The 20,840-nt window shown below is 40.6% G+C and overlaps 1 protein-coding gene across 1 annotated transcript in view; it reads right to left on the reverse strand.

Moving 5' to 3' along the window:
• Positions 1-20,840, reverse strand: part of nrap (nebulin-related anchoring protein) — a 75,345-nt gene that overhangs the window by 52,167 nt on the left and 2,338 nt on the right. Inside the window, exon 4 of the mRNA XM_034194077.1 lies at positions 10,245-10,352. Within this exon, the coding sequence (XP_034049968.1) occupies positions 10,245-10,352 (108 nt within the window). The remainder of the gene's footprint in view (positions 1-10,244; positions 10,353-20,840) is intronic.

Raw genomic sequence — 20,840 nt, forward strand, 5'->3', positions numbered from 1 at the left:
GTTCCGGAGTGCAAAACATTCAGTTTGTCTGAAGTCACATACTCTATGGAACAGATGCACAGTTATGACACGTCCAACAGGTGCCAGTGTTCAGCATCTCTTACTTTTGATTCAGACTCCAGAAAAAAACAGCAGTGTCTCAAGTTTGCCATCACTAAATTGCAGGCCCAGTGCAAGAGTTTTAGCACCCTCCCCAGTCACATGTCTATTTGTTCTTTAATTCTAGTTTTCGTCTCCATTCTTGTGTTATTTTGTCTCATATTTGTAAATATAGTGGGCAGCATCATGTTTCTCCCCATGGGTCCTAGCTTAAGGTATTAACCAATGCTAATGTTAAGGTGGGCATTGGTGAGCAGAGTGCACATGACATGCCCTGTGTCCAAGAGTTGGCAGCCAGACTTCTAAGTTGAACCACAGGTATTTGTAATTTTCTATAATCCATCCAGTAGCCACTAACTATGGGGCATGTGACAGACATGTCTGTGGGATGTTACATAGGCAAAACAAAGTCACTTTTCAATTGATCTGGTGCTTCAAAGTTAACCCCAACTGATCAGTTCATCTTCATCATGTGCTGTTTTAAATCGGGGAGTTGTAAGAATCTTTCATTCATTCTCTAAACCAGAGGTCTCAAACCGGTTCCAGAAAGGGCTGAGAGGGTGCAGGTTTTCTGTGCAACCACCCCACTTCAGCAGGTGATTCACTGATTAACATCACTTTGAGCAGGTGAAATCAGTTAATCGGTGAAATCACCTGCTGGAGTAGGTGGTTGCACAGAAAGGCTGCACCTTCTCGGCCCTTTCTGGAACCAGTTTGAGACCTGTGCTCTAAATCCACTTAGTCCAATTGAGGGTCACGGGAGGCCAGAGCCTGTCATAGCGTCATTGGTCAAGAGTGGGATACACCCTGGACATGCTGCCAGTCCATCACAGGACCGACACATTGGAGAGAGATAACATTCTGAGAAGGAGACTGGTGAGGGAAGACACCAAGACAACCAGACAACTCTAATGAAAGTAATAGGCTTCTGTGGAAATGGTTGTAGAAACTGCATAGATCAAGTGCTTTCCCAATTACATAGCTTCATGGTGGAGCTTTCTCAAGAAGGATTTTCTTAACCCTCAAGCACCGACTGACTGAATGGGTTCATTATTCTCTATTTGTGTTTATCATACCGTTATCATTCCACACCACTAGAAAAATTCTTCACTCACTCACTCATCTTCAAACCGCTTAGTCCAATTTAAGGGTTTGCGGGGGGCTGAGCCAATCCAGCAGTCATAGTGCGTGAGGCGGGGTCCACCCAACACAGGACGCCAGAAAACAGACAAACAAAACACATTCACACCCACTTGCACACCTATGGACAATTTAAAGATTCCAGTCCACTTAACCCGCATGTCTTTGGATGTGGGAGGAAACCGGAGCACCCAGAGGAAACCCACGCAAACACGGGGAGAACATGCAAACTCCACACAGAAAAGACCACAGGCAGGAATTTAACCCATGACCTTCTCGCTTTGAGGCAGCAGTGCTAACCACTAATCCACCATGCTGCTCAAGAAAATTCCCTATTTAAAAAAAAAAAAAAAAAAAAAATTAAATATGTAGGAGACAGAGATTGACAAATTCATTGTATGACATATTTGTCTGATTTAAAAATATCACAACAGCACATATAAATATTTGAATGTGGCAATAAATGACCCCCCCCCCCCCCCCCCCCCCCCCCCCCCCCCCAATTTCACTAAAGATTAAAAATAAGTCTTACAAGCAGTGAGTGTGAAATCATACCCATAATTTGACCCACCAACCTAATTTTGGTTTGATGAATTAGTGGAACAAAGCATCAAAGTCTGTTTTGAAACTGGGGTCGGTCGTGAAGCGGCTGCTCAAATACAGATTCTCGTTACCTCCACCAACGAATTTGGGAAGAGGTTGTTTTCAACCCTGTTTGTTTGTCTGTTTGTGAAAATTCTGGAACCCACCATTTTTCATCTAGCCTTGTGAAATTTTTACAGAGGACTCATATTCTGATCGGCAAGAACTGATTAAATTTTCAAGGTCAAAGGTCAAAGGCAGGAAAAATCCCAATCTTTTAACATTGAACGGATTTTCAAAAATTCATAACTATGACAAAAAAGATCAAATTTCTTTCATACATGTGAGTCTTCTGTAGGATGGTATCCTTTATCGACTGACAAAGTTTGATCTTGATCTGATCTAGATTACAGATTTTGTGGCCATTTAAATTTAACATTGAAAACCTCATTTAATGTATATTTTACATCATATCTTAATCAAAAAGTGCCTCAATCACTCTCATATGTGACAATGAAGGCAGGGAGCACAGAGGTGTACTACTTGTTCGGTTTTTAACCAAGGACAAAATTCTAAGATCAGTTACATGGTTGATCTTTTCCAGGTCTGTCATGTTTTTCACCTGTGTGTTTGTTGGGTTGTTAGGATTCTCTTAAAATAACTGAAGTAGTTATTGTGAACTTAATACGAAGAAAGTTGTAGCTGGCCTGGAATTGAGGTGTAACTATTATTCATGATCGATTCGTGGAGAAAATAATTAGTCATTTAATTGACTAATTGTTTAATTGACTAATTGTCAGAAATTTGTGAAAAATGTCAATCAGTATTTTTTTGCAGGGTCCAGGATGATTCCTTCAAATGTCTTGCTTTGTCCACAGCCCAAAGATATGCATTAAGAAGCTAAACTCAGAGAATTTGCATTAAAGCTGTACGGCCTTTCAAACTTCACAAAACTGACAAACAATTTAGTTTCTGCTGAAATCCAAACATTTTAAAAGAAGAAGAAAAAAGACTCAAAATAATGAATTGATTATCAAAATTGTTGATTAATAATCAATTAACTGTCACAGATGTAGCCTGGAACACATCCAGATAAAGATGGTGATTTTATTTTATGTTATTTTACATTTGCTCACTTTTTCCTGGCAGGATAAAGGATGCCAGGAGTGGTGGCCCAGTGGTTAATGCGCTTGGTTTCAGTGCAGAAGGTTCCGGGTTCAAATCCCACCCCTGCGGCATTTCTCCATGTAATGTGGAGTTGCGTCAGGAAGGGCATCCGGCGTAAAACCTGTGCCAATTCAACATGCAGATGAGAGGCGATTGCTCTAAGACTGCAAGGGAAGCTCAGCTTCCCCTGAAATGGGGCAGTGGGCTGGCCTCGGCTGGCCCGGACGCTCAGCTTCTGCATGATGATTGAGTGATCTGTCTGAGGCTGAATCCCTTTTTGATTGACAGCGAAATGAGCCAATCAGCGATCTTTTGGTGTAAACATTTGTGGGAACATTTTTAAATTTTCATTCTGTTCCGAGTTAAACCGGAGACTTTCCTAATCCTCTTAGCGGCATTTTCTTTGTTAAAAACGACTAGCGACAAATCGAGCTTCTATTTCTGGTGGGGTTTTTTTTTTTTTTTTTTTTTTTTTGTAGCTGCTTGTGTTTGGAGACTGATTTCTATCACTCTTTCTGACTCTATCGCAGTTTCTGTCCCTACCGAGCAGCGGGTGCTGCTGAGCCCCTCCACCATCACAAAGCACTCACAGGCGGACACATCACACTAGCCTCGCGCCAGTCCCAGCTAGCGAGCTAGCTAGGTAGCAAGCTGCACATAATGGCAGACAATTTGAATGTTGTGGACCGGATTTTGGTGAAGCCATTTGATAGTCTTCCTTACGAAGAAAAACTTAGAGTTAAACAGCAGGGCAGATCAACTCCTCAGATTAATTTGGTGCAAAAGGGGGGAAAAGTAACAGGTCTTTTCATCTGTCCTGGTATGACAAAGTGAGCTGGCTGACTGGAAGTGCTGTAACAAATAAAATGTACTGTTGGCCATGCCTCTTGATGAAACCATCTCAGGGATGTGTTGTCTGGTCAAAAGTGGGTTTTGGGGATCTGTCCAACTTTGACAGGGCATACAAAAGGCATGAAAAAAGCAATGAACATGTGAGTGCATGTGCAAGGTTACGTTGTCTGGGCAGAGTCAGGGTTGAGCATGCAGTCAATGAAGGCGCTCGTGGCAAAACATAATGAAGCAGTTAAACAAACAAGAGCTTTCCTAAACCGCCTTATTGATGTGACTTCCTTGCTTGGCCGTCAGGAGCTGTCATTTAGGGGGCATGATGAGAGTGTTGAATCATCCAACAAGGGGAATTACAGGGAGTTTAATGAAACATTAGCTAAATATGACTGTCCTGGCCACACAATTCCAGTCATCAGCTGTGTTTTCTGGTATGTCCCATGCAATCCAAAATGACTTGATCTCTGCTCTTTCAGCCACTGTTTCTGATGACATCAAGGATGAAATCCAGGCTGCTCCCTTTTTTGCATGGCAGGTGGATGGATGAAACAACTGATATAGCTTGCCATGCTCAACTCTCTGTCATTGTTCGCTATGTGGATAGGGCAGGTAAAATTCAGGAGCGCTTTATTGGATTTTTTTGATGTTTCTGGGGGAAGAGATGCTCAGTCTGTTTTTGAAGTCTTGAATGAGAACATGCACGGCTACAATTTCAGGGAGAAAACTTGTGGCGCAAACCTATGATGGGGGGCTGCTGTCATGGCTTCAGCTCTCAATGGTTTGCAGGCCAAAGATAAAGCAATAGGCCCCAGTGCAATGTTTGTGCATTCTATGCACACAGACTGAATCGAGTTCTGTCTCAGGGGGCTAAATGCTTATCAGAGTGCAGAATATTTTTGCATCACTCTCTGGGTTTGCCACATTTTTCTCAAAATCCACAAAGAGGATGTGTTTTCTTAAGTCTGCAGGCTGCTCAAGGTTGCCCAGAAATGCTCCTACTTGATGGAATTTCACATCACGGATAGTGAGCACTGTGGCAAACAATTATGATGCCCTCCTGCAAACTTTTGAGATGATCATTGCAGATAAGTCCATGGATGATGACTCATTAGACTGTGGCAAAGGCCTTCTGATGAAACTGGAGGATTTTGAGTTTGTGTTCATGTTGTACACATATGAACAAATCTTCTCTGAGACTGATGTGGTGTTTGACATTGTCCAGTAGAGAGCTATGGATGTTCTGTACTGCAAGAAAAGAATTGAGTCTTTCTTGCTTTTGTCAAAGAGAAGAGGTCAGAGGGGGCTTTCCAAGCTTTTATGCCAAAGCAGCAGATCTCACATCAGACCCACAAACTGAGCCCATGAGAAAACGCCATCTGTCACAACTACAGGATCCCAAGGAGCGCTACAGAAATCTGTACATGGCCATCCTAGACAATCTCACAGAGCAGCTACCTCGGCGTTTTGCAAATTTGGAAAGTCTGCGCTTCTTGGAATTGGTCAGTCCAGGCAAATTTGATGAGATGAGACAAGTGTTTCCAGAGGAGGCATTTCAGAGTGTCCTGAAAAGTTTGGCCAGTTCTTTGATTCAGGGAGACTGAGGTCTGAACTTCAAGTCCTATAAAACCAGGACTTGCAGGGCAACAGGGGAAAGCTATGTGATTTCTTGCTGTTTCTGAAAGACATGGAGTTGGACAGTGCAATGCCTCAGGTGTACAAACTATTGTCATTAGTGGCAACGATTGGAGCTACATCTGCAGGTGTAGAGAGGAGCTTCTCCTGTTTAAAGCGGCTGAAGTATTACACCCGCAACACCATGGGCCAAGGCCGTTTAAGCAGCCTAGCTCTGCTGGCCATTGAGAGGACACTAGTCAAGTCCCTGGAAAAGACGCCTTGTTGGTACGACAGGGTCACAGATCAGTTTCTTGAAAAGGAACGGAGGGTAGAATTTACGTATAAATAAAACCGACACATTTTATGATGTAGGCCAAAATTGAGCTTCCCTTCCTTGAAAGACCAGCATCCGTCACTGATGCAGATCCACCTTGGATTTGCTGTGGCGACCCCAAGTGCAAACAAGGGAGCAGCCGAAGGGACTTACTATAAAGGATGTCAGTGCCTCCTTGCCTGGTTGAGGGACACAGATGGGTAATTTCAGGAGATAATGATGGACTGCAGGTCTGCTGGAAGGTTGCTAGTTGGGACCTAAAGCAGTTCCATGAGGTGGTGTTTGAGAAAATGCACTGCACTGGGGCACGTTCCCACATCTTACCTCCTCAAGCTGACTCACCACTAACTGGTGGAGAGGTGCACTCCATGTGCTTCTGCTTGGTATTGGTGCTTGTCAAAGAGGCAATTTGCCCAGGAATGAACAGTTGTGCCTTCTTGTCCATCCAGTTTAAAGTTTGTGACCATGTGACACACTTGTACTTTGGTTTGGTGCAGGTGGTGTCTGTTCCTGTCAGCTACGGAGCAATGTGCTGCTGCCCTGTCTGACCTCAGCAGGCAGGCAGGCAGGGAGGTGCACGGACTGGGAGAGAATAGACCTTTAGAAAGCGCTGGTGTGGTGGCATGGGTGCTGACTCAGGAGACTCATAGTGCGGCGCCCCCCGATCCTCAGCACATGCTGGCCCAGTACAGAGTCAGTACCGTAGCACACAGTCAAAATTAAAACAGCTCTGAAGAAACGTACACTCTTGGGGGACTAAAACGAAGCAAGACAAAAGACGGCGTGTTTCAGATGCAGAGTGGTGTCCCGTTTATGACGAACCCAGGTAAGAGAGGCGCGTGCACATATCATACTCTTCCTCACCCAGTTCCTACTGTGCCCACCCCACAGCAAAGCTGAATCCCCCTCCCCTCACCCAGTTGTTTCATATATTGGCAGGATTTCGAGGTTGGGGGTGGGAGGGTGGGATTCAAAATGTTCTGGGTCACATGTTGATGTGACTATGGTTGCGATGTCTGTGAATGTATTTGCGTGAAACTCTGTTGGAGTATTGTTCCAGTGCTTGAGGTACCTGATGACGAGGCTCTTCTGGAAGAAGCGTGGATTTTGTGAGCCCCCAATGGGCGGCTGTCGGTAGAGTTAGCTAGATGGATCTGCTAAAGAATGGAAATATGACAGGTTTGAGATTTACCACTGGTTGGAGCTTTCGAAAATGCATTGATTTGCTTCTGATTTTTCAACATGTGATCTAGCCAATCATGTTCTAAGTTTTTCAACCTGATGGTGGCTTACTACGACCGGATTTGGCCATGATGTTAATGCCTTATTTGGAGATGTATGTACCATTTTTCCCCACTGAATGCGTATTTGTTTCCATTGATTTTTTTTTTTGGGGGGGGGCAAGCTATATTTGATCCCCCTTTTTTTTTTCTTTCTTGTAAGGATGCTGAAAGTGTTGACTTTAATTGAAGTCTGTATTGGTGTTATGCCCTGTAAGTGGCGTGCATATTTTTTATTTGCTAAGCTTTTGTCTCTGTTGCTGTTAAAATCATATTCTGAAATGTGAAGCCAAATTTTGTTATTCTCATTCATAATTTTGTTTACCATACTTGCATAGTCTTGTATGTGTTAGTGTTAGAAGCTATTTCAATCACTAAGTCCAGAAGTAGAATACAGTGGTCCCTCATGTATCGCAGGAGTTACGTTCTAAAAATAGCCCGCAATAGGCGAAATCCACGAAGTAGTCAGCGTTATTTTTTTACAATTATTATAGACGTTTAAGGCTGTAAAACCCCTACACACACTTTATACACTTTTCTCAAACAGGCATTAACATTTTCTCACTTTTCTCTCATGTGTAAACACTCTCAAAGTTCAAACCTTAGTAGAAAAATAAGACCAACCTGTTTTCAGGCCCAAACATTTTTTTGAGAAATAAAATAGAACGTTTTCCTATAAATAATTATGATGGCTTTTAGAACTAACAAATTTAATTTTAACGATCAACCTACGAGGTTGGACACATAAGAAATTATTAATAGTGACTGACCAGTATTTCACAGTTCCTCTGATCGTGCCTCTTTGTTCCTGGCGCCGCTCCGCTGTTGTCTTTTTCCACTAAGTGACACCTTGGTGAAGGTGTCTTTTTCCGAGTGAAGAAACACAGTTATGGGTAGTGTTGGCGCTCTTTTTTTCTTCTGGGCGAGAAGATTCATAAACAGACATGCAGAACACAATGCGCGTACTCTCCCTTCAACGTGCCGCGACCGGCCTGCTTGATTAGGATGCAGAACACAATGCACTGTTAAAAAAAAAAAAAAAAAAAAAAAAAAAAAAAAGCATACAAAATTGGACTAAAAAATCCGCGAAACTGTGAGGCCGCGAAAGGTGAACCGCGTTATAGCGAGGGACCACTGTATTTGCCTTCTGCTATGATGGTTCTGATTTTGTTTGTATGTTTGTTTATTTTTTTCCAGTTTTGTTTGGTAGTTGAATTGTGAGTAGGATAGTTAGTCCCTGCGGCTGCCCCGTTGGTGTCTCTGCAGGTCGCCACAGCAAATCCCAGGTGGATCTGCATGTTGAATTGTTTTACACCATATGCTCTTCCACATTACATGGAGAAATGTGGCAGGGGTGGGGTTTGAAATGGAAACCAAGTACACTAATCACAAGGCCACCCCCTCCTGAATTGTGAGTAGGATAACTTAAAAAAAAATTCTTGGAGAAAAGGATTTGGTGTGGCCTGCAATAGATCCCGGGCACGTTACACAAAAGATTTAGTTTTTGAAGGATTTTACAGTGTTGACTACTGTGTCATGAAACATGATTAAAGCCTGGCCTAGCATGCTTCTTGCGGCGCTAAAAAAAGTGCTTGATTTGAAATTGTTGTTAATGATATTGGGAATGATTTCAAAGCAAAATTTTCAAGTCTAACCTTTGTTTCTTTTTCTTTCAGGCAGAAAAATAAGGATGGCCAGACACGAGACCAGGAAATCCATTACAGAATCGTTTCACCAACATTCCAGTATAAGATGAGCTACACACGAGTGGGCAAGTGTGTCATCATCAACAACAAAAACTTTGATGAAAAGACAGGTACAACACACGTTTCACACAAGTACAAGTTTAGCCTGTAACAGTTTGAACCACACACTCACTCATATTCCACCGATTACTCCAACTAAAGGTCACGGGGGGCTGGAGCCTGTCCCAGCATTCATGGGGCGTGAGGGGGGTACACCCTGGACTGGGTGTCAGTCTGTTTCAGGGCCACATATAGACAAAAAAAAAAAAAAAACACATTCAACCCCACACACCACCGGGCAATTTAAAATGTCCAATCCACCTAACCTGCATGTCTTTGGATGTGGGAGGAAGCCGGAGCACCCGGAGGGAACCCATGCAAATAGGGGGAGAACATGCAGACTCCACACAGAAAGGTCACAGGTGGGAATCGATCCCTTGACCTTCTCACTGTGCGTCAACGATGCTAACCGCTAATCCACCGTGCTGCCCCAGTTTGACCTACTGCATCACAAGTCTCATTTAGGTGAAGAATCATTTCAGTTCTTTATTATTGTTTTTGAAATAATGCATTTAATACCTGTCAAAGTATTTTTAATGATAATTTAGGGTTTAATCATTGAAACCATCAGTATTTGAGATTCAGAAACGCACGTCTTGGGTAATATCTGTGGTTTTGTTTGCTATGATGCAACAGAGGCAGATATCTGACATTTAGATTTTTAATTTTGAAAGCATTTGTGTTAATTACACCTCATTCACACCTCCAGACAGCATCACAGGGATACTTTCTTTGCTGCTGCAGAGCCGTAGTTGCCACAAACGTCTGCGTTAACCCCATAAAGATGTTAAGGTGTTGGCACAGAAAGCGCTGCGATTCTGCTGGATTTGTGACGAAGTGTGACTTTTACATGGGGACAAACCAAGATGAAATACTTCTGACAGAGTTATGAATTTTGGAAAATTTGTTCAATGTTAAAGAGTTTTCCAAGATTTTCCTGACTTTGCCCTTTGACCTATGACCTTCAAAATTGAATCAGTTGTTGCCTATCAGGATATAAATCTGGCAGTTGTGTTTTGATACACAGATTTGAATATTTATGCAAAAGCATGAAATGCTTCATAAGCAACAAAATCTTTGGTGGAATACAGTTTTAGCAGCTTTTTTAAAGTAAAAATAAACAGATACTAAAATACCTGCTGTAAATCCTGATGTGCCGTGTTTCGAGGTTAATCACCGCGTTCCTGTGTGCAGTAACACGTGAGCCTGGATGTCCCGTGGGCTTGTGGGTAAGCTGCAACCTCACGTTACAGGCATGTCAGAGATGCTGAAACTGCAGGCTGCTCAGCCAACATGTCACCAGTTGCACCGTACCAAGCGCTGAGCTGAAACAGTATATTGTGGAAGCACTTTGAGAGCCTTTGGCCTCTGACTCACCTCACTGACAATTTTGCGGGCATTCTGCAGGGCCAGACTGTCCTCAGAGGTCAGACTGTGGAAGTGTGACGTCCCTTTCATCTTATTTAAGTCCTTCCTGTACTTAAGCTGGAAAAGAGTTGACACACGATGGCACGTGTGTTGAGTCAGAGGATAAAATAATGTATTATTTTCATATCTGGTGATTGTGCACACGCACGCTATCATTTCCCTTACCAAAAAGTAGTATATGCAAGTATGTTTGAAGTATACTTCTAGTTTACTTTTTATACTTATCAGTACTATTTTTGGTAAGGGTTGGTTTCAGAGCTGCTCAGGCCAGAGTGATGGATGATTGCAACAGTCTATTTTTTTAACTGCACAACTTCAGAAAATTCTCACTGTTTAACAATTTTTTACATTTGCATGCAAAACTAGATCCCATCTAATCTAATCTTCTTGCTTGTTAAAACCACTTACAGCTTCCATCTTGAAAAATCACAATACAGTCAGGTTGACACTCACATCACTTGCATTCTCTTGAGCTTTCTTTGCCTGGTAGTAACCAGGAGTGATCATGGCAGGGAAGCTCCCTTTTCCTCGTTGCTGTTCATACTGTTCCGTGTAAGCAATCTGCAAGGAAAAGTATGCAAAGTCATACAAAAGTATATGATCATTTGTAATGTAGTGCAGTTTTGCATTTATTTTTAAGGGGGGGGGGGGGGGGGGCTGTGGAGGGTAAAAGCAAAACTTGATTTTGAAAGAAGATATCATAAGCTTAAAAAAATAGGGTTCCATTTTTTTCTTCACATTCTAAGCGTCCAAAATCCAAGATGGCGTCCAAAATGGCCTCCGTTTAGCAGTAATGCAATATCTTTGCTAATATACAAGATATAATTACAACAAAGTATCTACATATAGGTTTTCTGACACAAGAAAACCAATGGAATCATCAAATTTAAGCTAAAGTTATTATTTACATGCCTAATTTCAAGATGTTGTCCAAATGTTCCTTGAACATTTGATAATTTTGTTTGTTTGCTGCTCAGCTGACAAATAAAGCAAAGTCAAAAATCCAGTTTTTGACCTCTTGTTAGATGAAGACTACGATGTTGGGTACTTGTTTCTTGCAAATACAAAGAAAATATATCTTTGTATGCACCAAATGTTTAAACCTTAACTTAATGCGGAAAAACTGCATCCAGCGACTGCATTCAAACATCGATTTTGAGCCCGCCATGTTTCAGGATGGCAGTCTATCAGAAATTGCACAAACAAAAAGATTAGTAATCACAGGGAAGTTGTTATCCATGTGGGAATCTCTAGATACAGTTTTACAAGGACTAGATGCTGAAAAAAATATTGGAACCAGATTTATATCAATAATAATGTCAAATTTATGCTGTTTTTCTATCATGGAAACCATCTTTGATTTCAGGGCATTAAAATGCGGGAAAAAAGGCACCCTATTTTTTTTTTAATGTTTAAATCATATTCTAACAGAATCAGGTGAAAAAAAAAACCCAAATTTTTATTTTGTGACAAATGTGCCTACAGTACAACTGTACAGTAATCCCAATGTCAAAAAAAAATCTAAATTAGCATAATCTGATTACTTTCCTTACTTTTGGATTATCTCAATGCACATAAATTCAAGGCAAAGCAAATGCAGTGATTACTTGTCCTGAGGTATATTCTGTAAAACACAAAACATTAAAGGTGTACGGCCACTAGTTTTTTTTTTTTTAAGATTTAAATTATAAAAAGAAGTTTCTTTGGCACCACTATAGTTTTATTCCTTAGTTTTTAAATAAAGAATTCATAATATGACATTGCCAATATGATCAAAATCTACCCTGTCTAGAAACAAATTAATAATTTATTCCCCTGAAGGGAAAAAATTCAAGCAAACAGGCAGCCATGAAGTATATTCAGTAGCGACCATAGATCACGTGGGTGCTTCCCACGAATTGCGCGAGGGATGCTAGGAAGCACGCAGTGACAGCCAATCAGAGTAGAGAAAGGCAGTGTGACATCAGCTGGCTGCTCGCTCAAATGAAATAAACCAATATGGCAGAAAAGGCATTGAAACAGCTTATTTTGTATAATTATACAGTGTATAATTATATAGATTATACAGTACCTTGCCACTGGATGAACATGGCAGATCCACTATGAGTGAACAGAACCATTCACTCTTGTGGTTATCTATTTGTGGTGAAAAGAATACACTTTCACTACATTGGGATTACTATAAGAAAATATATGTTGTGATTTTTACATTTTAGTTGGCTGTGTATTACTGTTTTATGTAGTTTTTTTCTGTTTTTATTTATCTGTATTTTTTTGGTTTACTTATTTTATTATTTTTTTAATTGCATTATAATTTTATTTTATTTATTGTTTTGATTTTTTTTTACTACTGCTATGTATTGCATTTCAGTGAATAAAAATATACCTCATGCATGTGCATTCCTCCTGTAGAAGGCACTGCAAATGTGTTATGTTTTTAGTCTAGCGGCTGCACTCTGCGTTGTGTTGTTATGACTCTGCCCATTCTCATTGGGACACGAACTCACAATCCTTGGCATGGAAGTCGGACTCTCTAACCAGAAGGCTAAAACCCAGGGCTCTGGCCTGGTGACCGGAGAATCCTTTTGAGCTGTTGGAAGTGAGGTTTACTAACTACATCTGCACAGCGACACCTGCTAGCCTCCATTGCATTAGTTATTACAATGTGGCGAAATACCACAGTGACACAGGCCTTGTGGTGATGTTCTGCATGGCACGATCTTCACCAGCATTGCAGTGCACTGACGTGGTGGTCAGCTGAAGCGATATGTGCTTTAATTTATTTCCACGTGAGGACAGCAAGCCGACATCTGCGCCTCACGGCAATGTTATGTCAGGTCATATCCTATAAGCCAGTACAGGTGTTCCCCAGCTGTGACTCGCGAGCACAGATATCTGAACAGTTGCACGTCGCAGGGGGACACACCCACCTCTGTCTGCGGACCTCGTCAGCTCACTGAAAAACAGGCTCACTACCTTTATACTGTGATTTTGATTTTATGTATGTATTATTATTTGTTTGTCCTGAATCAGTCTGATGTCTGTGATTGTAATGTAACACCTTGCGCACACGGTCACATCCAGCTGACAGTCGGCGGTCAGCTGACAGGTGCTGTGTCTCCATAGCAAAGCATATGAGCAAAGTGATCACAAATTAATGAGTTCACGCCTTTACCCATATTAGTTTAATTTAATCTCCACTCCTTCTGTCTGTCATGTAAACTACAATTTACGTGGTGGAAGTGACATTAGCCTGCTCGGCCGGCTTCACACCATGCCGTGCCCTTAGACGCTGGCCGGTCCTCATGTGATCGTATTGGTACATAATTATCAGCATGTGTGTTCACCAGCTGAGCTGCAGTATACAGTGGTCCGCTGTTCCAGCAGCGCACTGCGCTGGACAACGACTGAACTCTGGGACTCTCAGCCACAGCTAACAATGTTGGATCCATGGTGTGTGTGTGTGGGGGGGGGGGGGGGGGGGGGGGGAGTTCGGCACAGTCACGCCCATGTGTGTTGCTAGGTGAGGCCACACTCGTATTGCAGACAGCTTGTATTTCACAGACAGCTCAAATGTGTCGCCTGCACTCTACTTTATACCATGAGCGCGAACAGCCCCGCCTTTTCTAAGTGTCCAGTGAAAGGTGTTGGATGTTTGTGTGCGACACCTGGAATATGGCTGACACCTGCCAAGAGGGGGATTGAATGAGCACATGCAGGGCACTTGCTGTCTTTTGGTCGCTGGTGTGCGCAAATGGTTGTAGCGACAGCTGTACGAGGTGTCTGAGGTGGCTCAGATTTTTCACAAATGGCATTTGACTCCTCCTTTGTGCGCCATTCTGCCTCAATCGCGTTATGTGCGAAGAGGCCCTAAAGAATGACTGGCCTGTTGCTAAGCAACAGTAGCCACAACTTTTTTTATTTTAATTTTTTTACCTTTATTTAGCCAAGTTATTTCCATTGAGATTGAGATCTCTTTTACAAGGGAGACCTGGACAATTTTTAACATTTCTAATTCATCTAACCACCTAGCCAAACTAATTCATTATGAAGACAAGTATGGGACAGGGAATGTTCAAATACCTATACACCTTACAAAAAAAAAAACCTCACAGCAGATGGTAACTTCATCACCTGACTGAAGTTCTCTGCATTTTCTCTGGCATGAAGAGCTTCTGCTGCTGCAGCCTCAGTGCTGGCTTTACCCTTTAGCTCCTGTTCGTATACCTGACGATACTTTACCTGAAATGACACCAATGCCCCAAATGAGCAAAGTTTTGTAACTTAACTGCAAAAACGTGCACTTGTTTTTGGATACTGACATCACTGGCCTGCTCGTTGGCCTTCTTTGATATTTGGTATCCAGGCGTAAGATGCGCGGGGAAACTGCCTTTGCCTTTCTGCTGCTCGTACTCTTCTGTATACGTGTACTAAAAGCAGACAAACAATGATCCGTGTACACAGCAGCTCTTGTTTGCGATGCTTATGAATCAAAAACTAATAAAAGCGTGTAGATCTAAGTGCGTAATCCAGTTTTTGTCTGCAAGCTTACATCGCTAACAATCTGGCCTTGTTTTCTCGCCATTATCACCTCTGGAGGGTCTACAAATGCAGTGTACTTTGAAACTCTCTCCTCGTGTCCTTTTTTATACTCCACCTGCAGGGGGGGAAATAAAAAACAGAAAAGGTAATGATAATATATTTTCCACTGTGTCTATTTGATACCATAAACATACTAATGAGAATAAGATGCTCTGTCCTCTTACGTTGCTTGCCAAAGTATTGGCTTTCTTAGCTGCCTGGTAACCAGGTGTGATCATGACAGGGAAGCTTCCTTGTACTTTGCCTCTGTGTGCGTCACCTGCAATAACAAAATCACTGCATCTCACCCATAGTTAGGTCAAATAAATCATTTAAAAAAACTTTGGAGCTGGTAAAATAAATGCAAGTTATGATATCAATAAGTATTAGTTTGAACAGCACACAAAGTAATTGTACACAGTAAATTTTGCAGAGTAAAATATACTCTGCCATGATAATGTTTGGTCCCAATCCAAACAGAGTTAAATACACTCTATTATAGAGTGAAATCATCTTGTCAAATCACATTTTTCAACTCCAATAAGAGTCATTCAAGGCATGATAGAGTTGATTTTACCCTGTGATAGAGTTGATTTAGCACTCTGACAGAGTATATTTAATTCTTTTTGGACTGGGACCAAATGTTATCCTGGCAGAGTATATTTTAATCTGAAAATTTACTGTGCAGAGCCCATCTTTTTTACTTGTTCCGATCGCCATCAAACTGGGTTTTTTTGGAGTTTGGTAACATTAGAAGAGTCCCTGATTAATTACATCCACCAAAAAGCCAATATGTTGTTGGGCAGAGTTACTTTGAGCTAATCTGAAAGAGATTCCCTCACATTTTGAATTAAACAAGAGGAAAAGAAATCACAGCACAGCATTTCAGAATATTACCAAGCAAGACAGCCTCTTTCAGAACTAAACATTTTTTTTTGTTTTGTTTTTTTTAAATGAAGCTTCTTGAAAATGTTGGGCTTTGTCTGTAATAATTTTAAAATTTTTTGTGGATTCATACAGAAAATTATTATTTTGTTTGTTTGTTTTTTCAAAATTGCAAAATAAGTTTTGCGAATGCCTTCACACAAAACCTGGTGAAAAGCTTGGTCTAATCAGGAATAGAAAATATTAAATTTAACGGGTGGGCCTGTAAAAAAGGGTGGAGCCAGGAAATTAAATAAGGACCTCCCCCAAAAACCACAACCACCAAAAAAAAAAAAAAGAAAAAAGAAAAAAAAAACTAAAATTGCAAAACAGGGTGAGTTCTAAGACCGACTACACACAAAACCTGAATAAAAGTTTGGTTTAATCTGAAACAGATCAAGAATAGGAACTATTAAATTTAAGGGGTGGAGCCAGGAAATGAAATAAGAACCCCCCCACCACAAAAAAAAAAAAAAAAAAAAACTTAAAATTGCATACATCAATTTTTCTCATTGAGACAGCGGTTAATTTTTTAGAGTGTACAAAAAAAAAAAAAAAAATCCTGAATAAAAGTTTGGTCTAATCTGAAATAGATCAGGAATAGGAAATATTAATCTTAAGGGGTGGACCTATAAAAAGGGTGGAGACAGGAAATGAAATAAGAACCCCCCACCACCACCACCAAAAAAACAAAAAAACAAAAAAAAACTAAAACTGCATACATCCATTTTTTCTCATTGAGACAGCAGTTCATTTTTTAGAGCGTACACACACACAAAAAGCCTGAATAAAGTTTGGTCTAATCTGAAATAGATCAGGAATAGGAAATATTAAATTTAAGTGGTGGGCCTATAAAAAGGTTGGAGACAGGAAATGAAGACATCCCCTCCCCCAAAAAATAAAAAATAAAATTGCAAAATATGGTGAGTTCCAAGATTGACTACTCTCTAAAAAAATGATTCACTGTTTCAATGAGAAAAAAGTGTGGTAACAATTTGCACAGATTTTTTTTTTAAAGTTATTTAAGTTTAGCTAAAGTTATTTCAACTTAACGAGAGAAATCTCAGCTGAAAGTTGAAATAACTTTAAAAAAATCTATGCAAATTGTTACATCAATTTTTCTCGTTGAGACAGCAGTTCCCTTTTTTTAGAGTGTACACACACAAAACCTGAATAAAAGTTTGGTCTAATCTGAAATAGATCAGGAATAGGAAATATTAAATTTAAAGGGTGGGCTACAAAAAGGGGTGCAGCCAGGATTTTTTTTTTTTTTAATTGTGTCATATGAGATTTTGATCATTTTCTGAGACAGGCACTTCAGTGAGTGGCCTTCCAGTTATGAAACACTACACTTCTTCAAAATAAAAAAAAATAAGAATAAATAAATAGAAAATCATGCTCAGACATATGAAGTATGACAGATCTGTGCACTCACGTCACTAATGCTGTTCTGCGTCTGAGACATGGTCACCGTGTCCTGATTGGTCGCCGTGCTGGAACACCATGTCTGCTGCTCCGAGTATGCACACTGACTTTGATAAGTCTGTTTGGACGTGCAAGAAAACCGTCATCATTTCACACTTTAACCAGAGCAGCAGGACCACAGTCCATATGTAGCTGATAGAACATTAACAAACCAAGAACTCAAATCATGCATCACCTTTTCTGATTTTCTTCATCCCCATATGATGCAACCATTTCCTCTATAGTAATTTAATTCAGTTGCCAGAATAAAAGGAGCATTTTTTTTGGAACATACCACTAAATACAATGACCAACAGTGTTTAACGCATTAAAAGGCCAAATTCACAGTTTCATCTCAATCTATTTCTTTGCTCCATGACAAGGAACATCCTTCATTTTCCACGATATTCTAATTTCATTTTCATTCAAGGGTCACAAAAACCATAAAGTATCAAATGGTTCACAGTAGCAATTGGATCCAGGTCAGATCCGGCCTGAGAAGGAGCAACACGTGGCCACATCCACCACACAACCCAACTGTCTTGGGTCCTGGATGGCAACCACCCAGATGTTTTCTGGACTTTGATATGAGTCCAAAAAAACATCTAAACAATTCCATTTGTAATACTGCACTGCAAAATCCTCAGTGTGAATGCAAGTAGTGCAGCGTTAAAATGAACAAATTTCCTTGTATATAATAGTTACTTGGTCTGCATTAAAGACAGTTAAATTATTAACTCTTTAGCAGTGATAACTTTCTAACATTCCCACTGGAACTTTATTAGATATGAAAGTGTATTTTCCTCTGACAGTGTTGGGTTTGAAGATATAGTTGTAGTTGTCCACAGGAAGATCACAGATAAAGGCGTCAGGTTGGGCATTGTGGGCTGCATTTATGTAGCGCTTCTCCATCTCAATCAAAAGCAAAATGCGCTTTACATTAATGCCTCACATTCACCCCATTCACACACACAATGATATCAGGGTGCTGCCATGCAAGGCGCTCAACTGCACACCACGAGCAACTGGAGGATTAAAGGCCGTGGCCAAGAGCCCTTAGTGACTTTCCATCCTGACAGGGAGGTTTGAACCAAGGATCCTCTGGTCTCAAGCCCAATGCTTGACTACTAGACCATCACATAAGTCTTAAAATAACACTGTAAGAGTTCAAATAATTTCTGCAATATTAGACTGATGATAATGCTGCAGAATTTGATGATACTAAGGCTGTATTTACATATCTCTAATTAAACAAACTGTATTGTTTCATCGACTTGCCATTGATACCTGACAGTCAAGCTATAGTCCCAGTCTACACTAATACTGATACACATGTTAATGCATCTGTGATTTTTGATCATTTGGTGTGGGGTCTGGGCTCGCAGCACACAAGAACTTGCTATACAGTGCATCAAGAAGAAGACGCATGGCTGATGCAGGCCATGAGGCCCACTGGGCCACTGCTTAACCCTAGAATCCATAGCAAGAAATTGATGAAAGTCTACAACTCCCCCTAGATGGGATGCTGGACCCTAGCAATCCATCAACACATATACAACCCCTGGCAAAAATTATGGAATCACCGGCCTCGGAGGATGTTCATTCAGTTGTTTAATTTTGTAGAAAAAAGCAGATCACAGACATGACACAAAACTAAAGTCATTTCAAATGGCAACTTTCTGACTTTAAGAAACACTATAAGAAATCAAGAAAAAAGATTGTGGCAGTCAGTAACGGTTACTTTTTTAGACCAAGCAGAGGGAAAAAATATGGACTCACTCAATTCTGAGGAAAAAATTATGAATCACCCTGTAAATTTTCATCCCCAAAACTAACACCTGCATCATATCAGATCTGCTTGTTAGTCTGCATCTAAAAAGGAGTGAACACACCTTGGAGAGCTGTTGCACCAAGTGGACTAACATGAATCATGGCTCCAACACGAGAGATGTCAATTGAAACAAAGGAGAGGATTATCAAACTCTTAAAGAGAGTAAATCATCACGCAATGTTGCAAAAGATGTTGGTTGTTCACAGTCAGCTGTGTCTAAACTCTGGACCAAATACAAACAACATGGGAAGGTTGTTAAAGGCAAACATACTGGTAGACCAAGGAAGACATCAAGGGGTCAAGACAGAAAACTTAAAGCAATATGTCTCAAAAATCGAAAAATGTACAACAAAACAAATGAGGAAGGAATGGGAGGAAACTGGAGTCAACGTCTGTGACCGAACTGTAAGAAACCGCCTAAAGGAAATGGGATTTACATACAGAAAGCTAAACGAAAGGCATCATTAACACCTAAACAGAAAAAACAAGGTACAATGGGCTAAGGAAAAGCAATTGTGGACTGTGGATGACTGGATGAAAGTCATATTCAGTGATGAATCTCGAATCTGCATTGGGCAAGGTGATGATGCTGGAACTTTTGTTTGGTGCCTTTCCAATGAGATTTATAAAAGATGACTGCCTGAAGAGAACATGTAAATTTCCACAGTCATTGATGATATGGGGCTGCATGTCAGGTAAAGGCACTGGGGAGATGGCTGTCATTACATCATCAATAAATGCACAAGTTTATGTTGATATTTTGGACAATTGAAAGGATGTTTGGGGATGATGAAATCATTTTTCAAGATGATAATGCATCTTGCCATAGAGCAAAAACTGCAAAAAACATTCCTTGCAAAAAGAACACATAGGGTCAATGTCATGGCATAGGGTCAATGTCAATGAGCAGATCTGATTTGATGCAGGTGTTAATTTGGGGGATGAAAATTTACAGGGTGATTCCATAATTTTTTCCTCAGAATTGAGTGATTCCATATTTTTTTTTCCTCTGCTTGGTCTAAAAAAGTAACCGTTACTGACTGCCCACAATCTTTTTTTCTTGATTTCTTATAATGTTTCTTAAAGCCAGAAAGTTGCCATTTGAAATGACTTTAGTTTTGGTGTCATGTCTGTGATCTGCTTTTTTTCTACAAAATTAAACAACTGAATGAACATCCTCTGAGGCCGGTGATTCCATAATTTTTGCCAGGGGTTGTATACCACATTTCTTTGAAATATCCACTCAGGAAAATTCAAATCTTGGAGAAATAATGAGGACAGCCTTGATTTTATGTTATCAACTTCAAACCAGAAAATCTACATTTACCACTTGCTACCTGACAGGCATATTGTTAGCGTGCTGTTATTAATAACTTGTTAGCTTGACATAGCCTAATCCAGGCAACTCAGAAATGGCCAAGGCTGCGTTTAAGAACTGATAGATGAAGCTTTGAGCTGTCAAAGATCCTCAGGCTATAAAAGTGTTCAACGTTAATATTAACACAGCAATTTAGCTGCATGATTTCTCTGGCACAGCATCGCTATCGTTTACTTGCTGTCAAAGCTAATTGTAAAATCATCTGTCTGATTCAAATGTTTAACCTAATGGGCTTTATGATGGCCTGAAATCAGCCCTAACATCAAATATCAAAGTAAAGTTGTAAGTGTTTGGAAGCATTTTATAGCAGTAGCTGATGACCTTGCTATGCTACTGCTAATAGAAGCAAAGTGTGTAGTATGGACTC

The sequence above is a fragment of the Thalassophryne amazonica genome, chromosome 18, assembly GCF_902500255.1.
Source record: "Thalassophryne amazonica chromosome 18, fThaAma1.1, whole genome shotgun sequence".
In the NCBI taxonomy this organism is placed as follows: Eukaryota; Metazoa; Chordata; class Actinopteri; order Batrachoidiformes; family Batrachoididae; genus Thalassophryne; species Thalassophryne amazonica.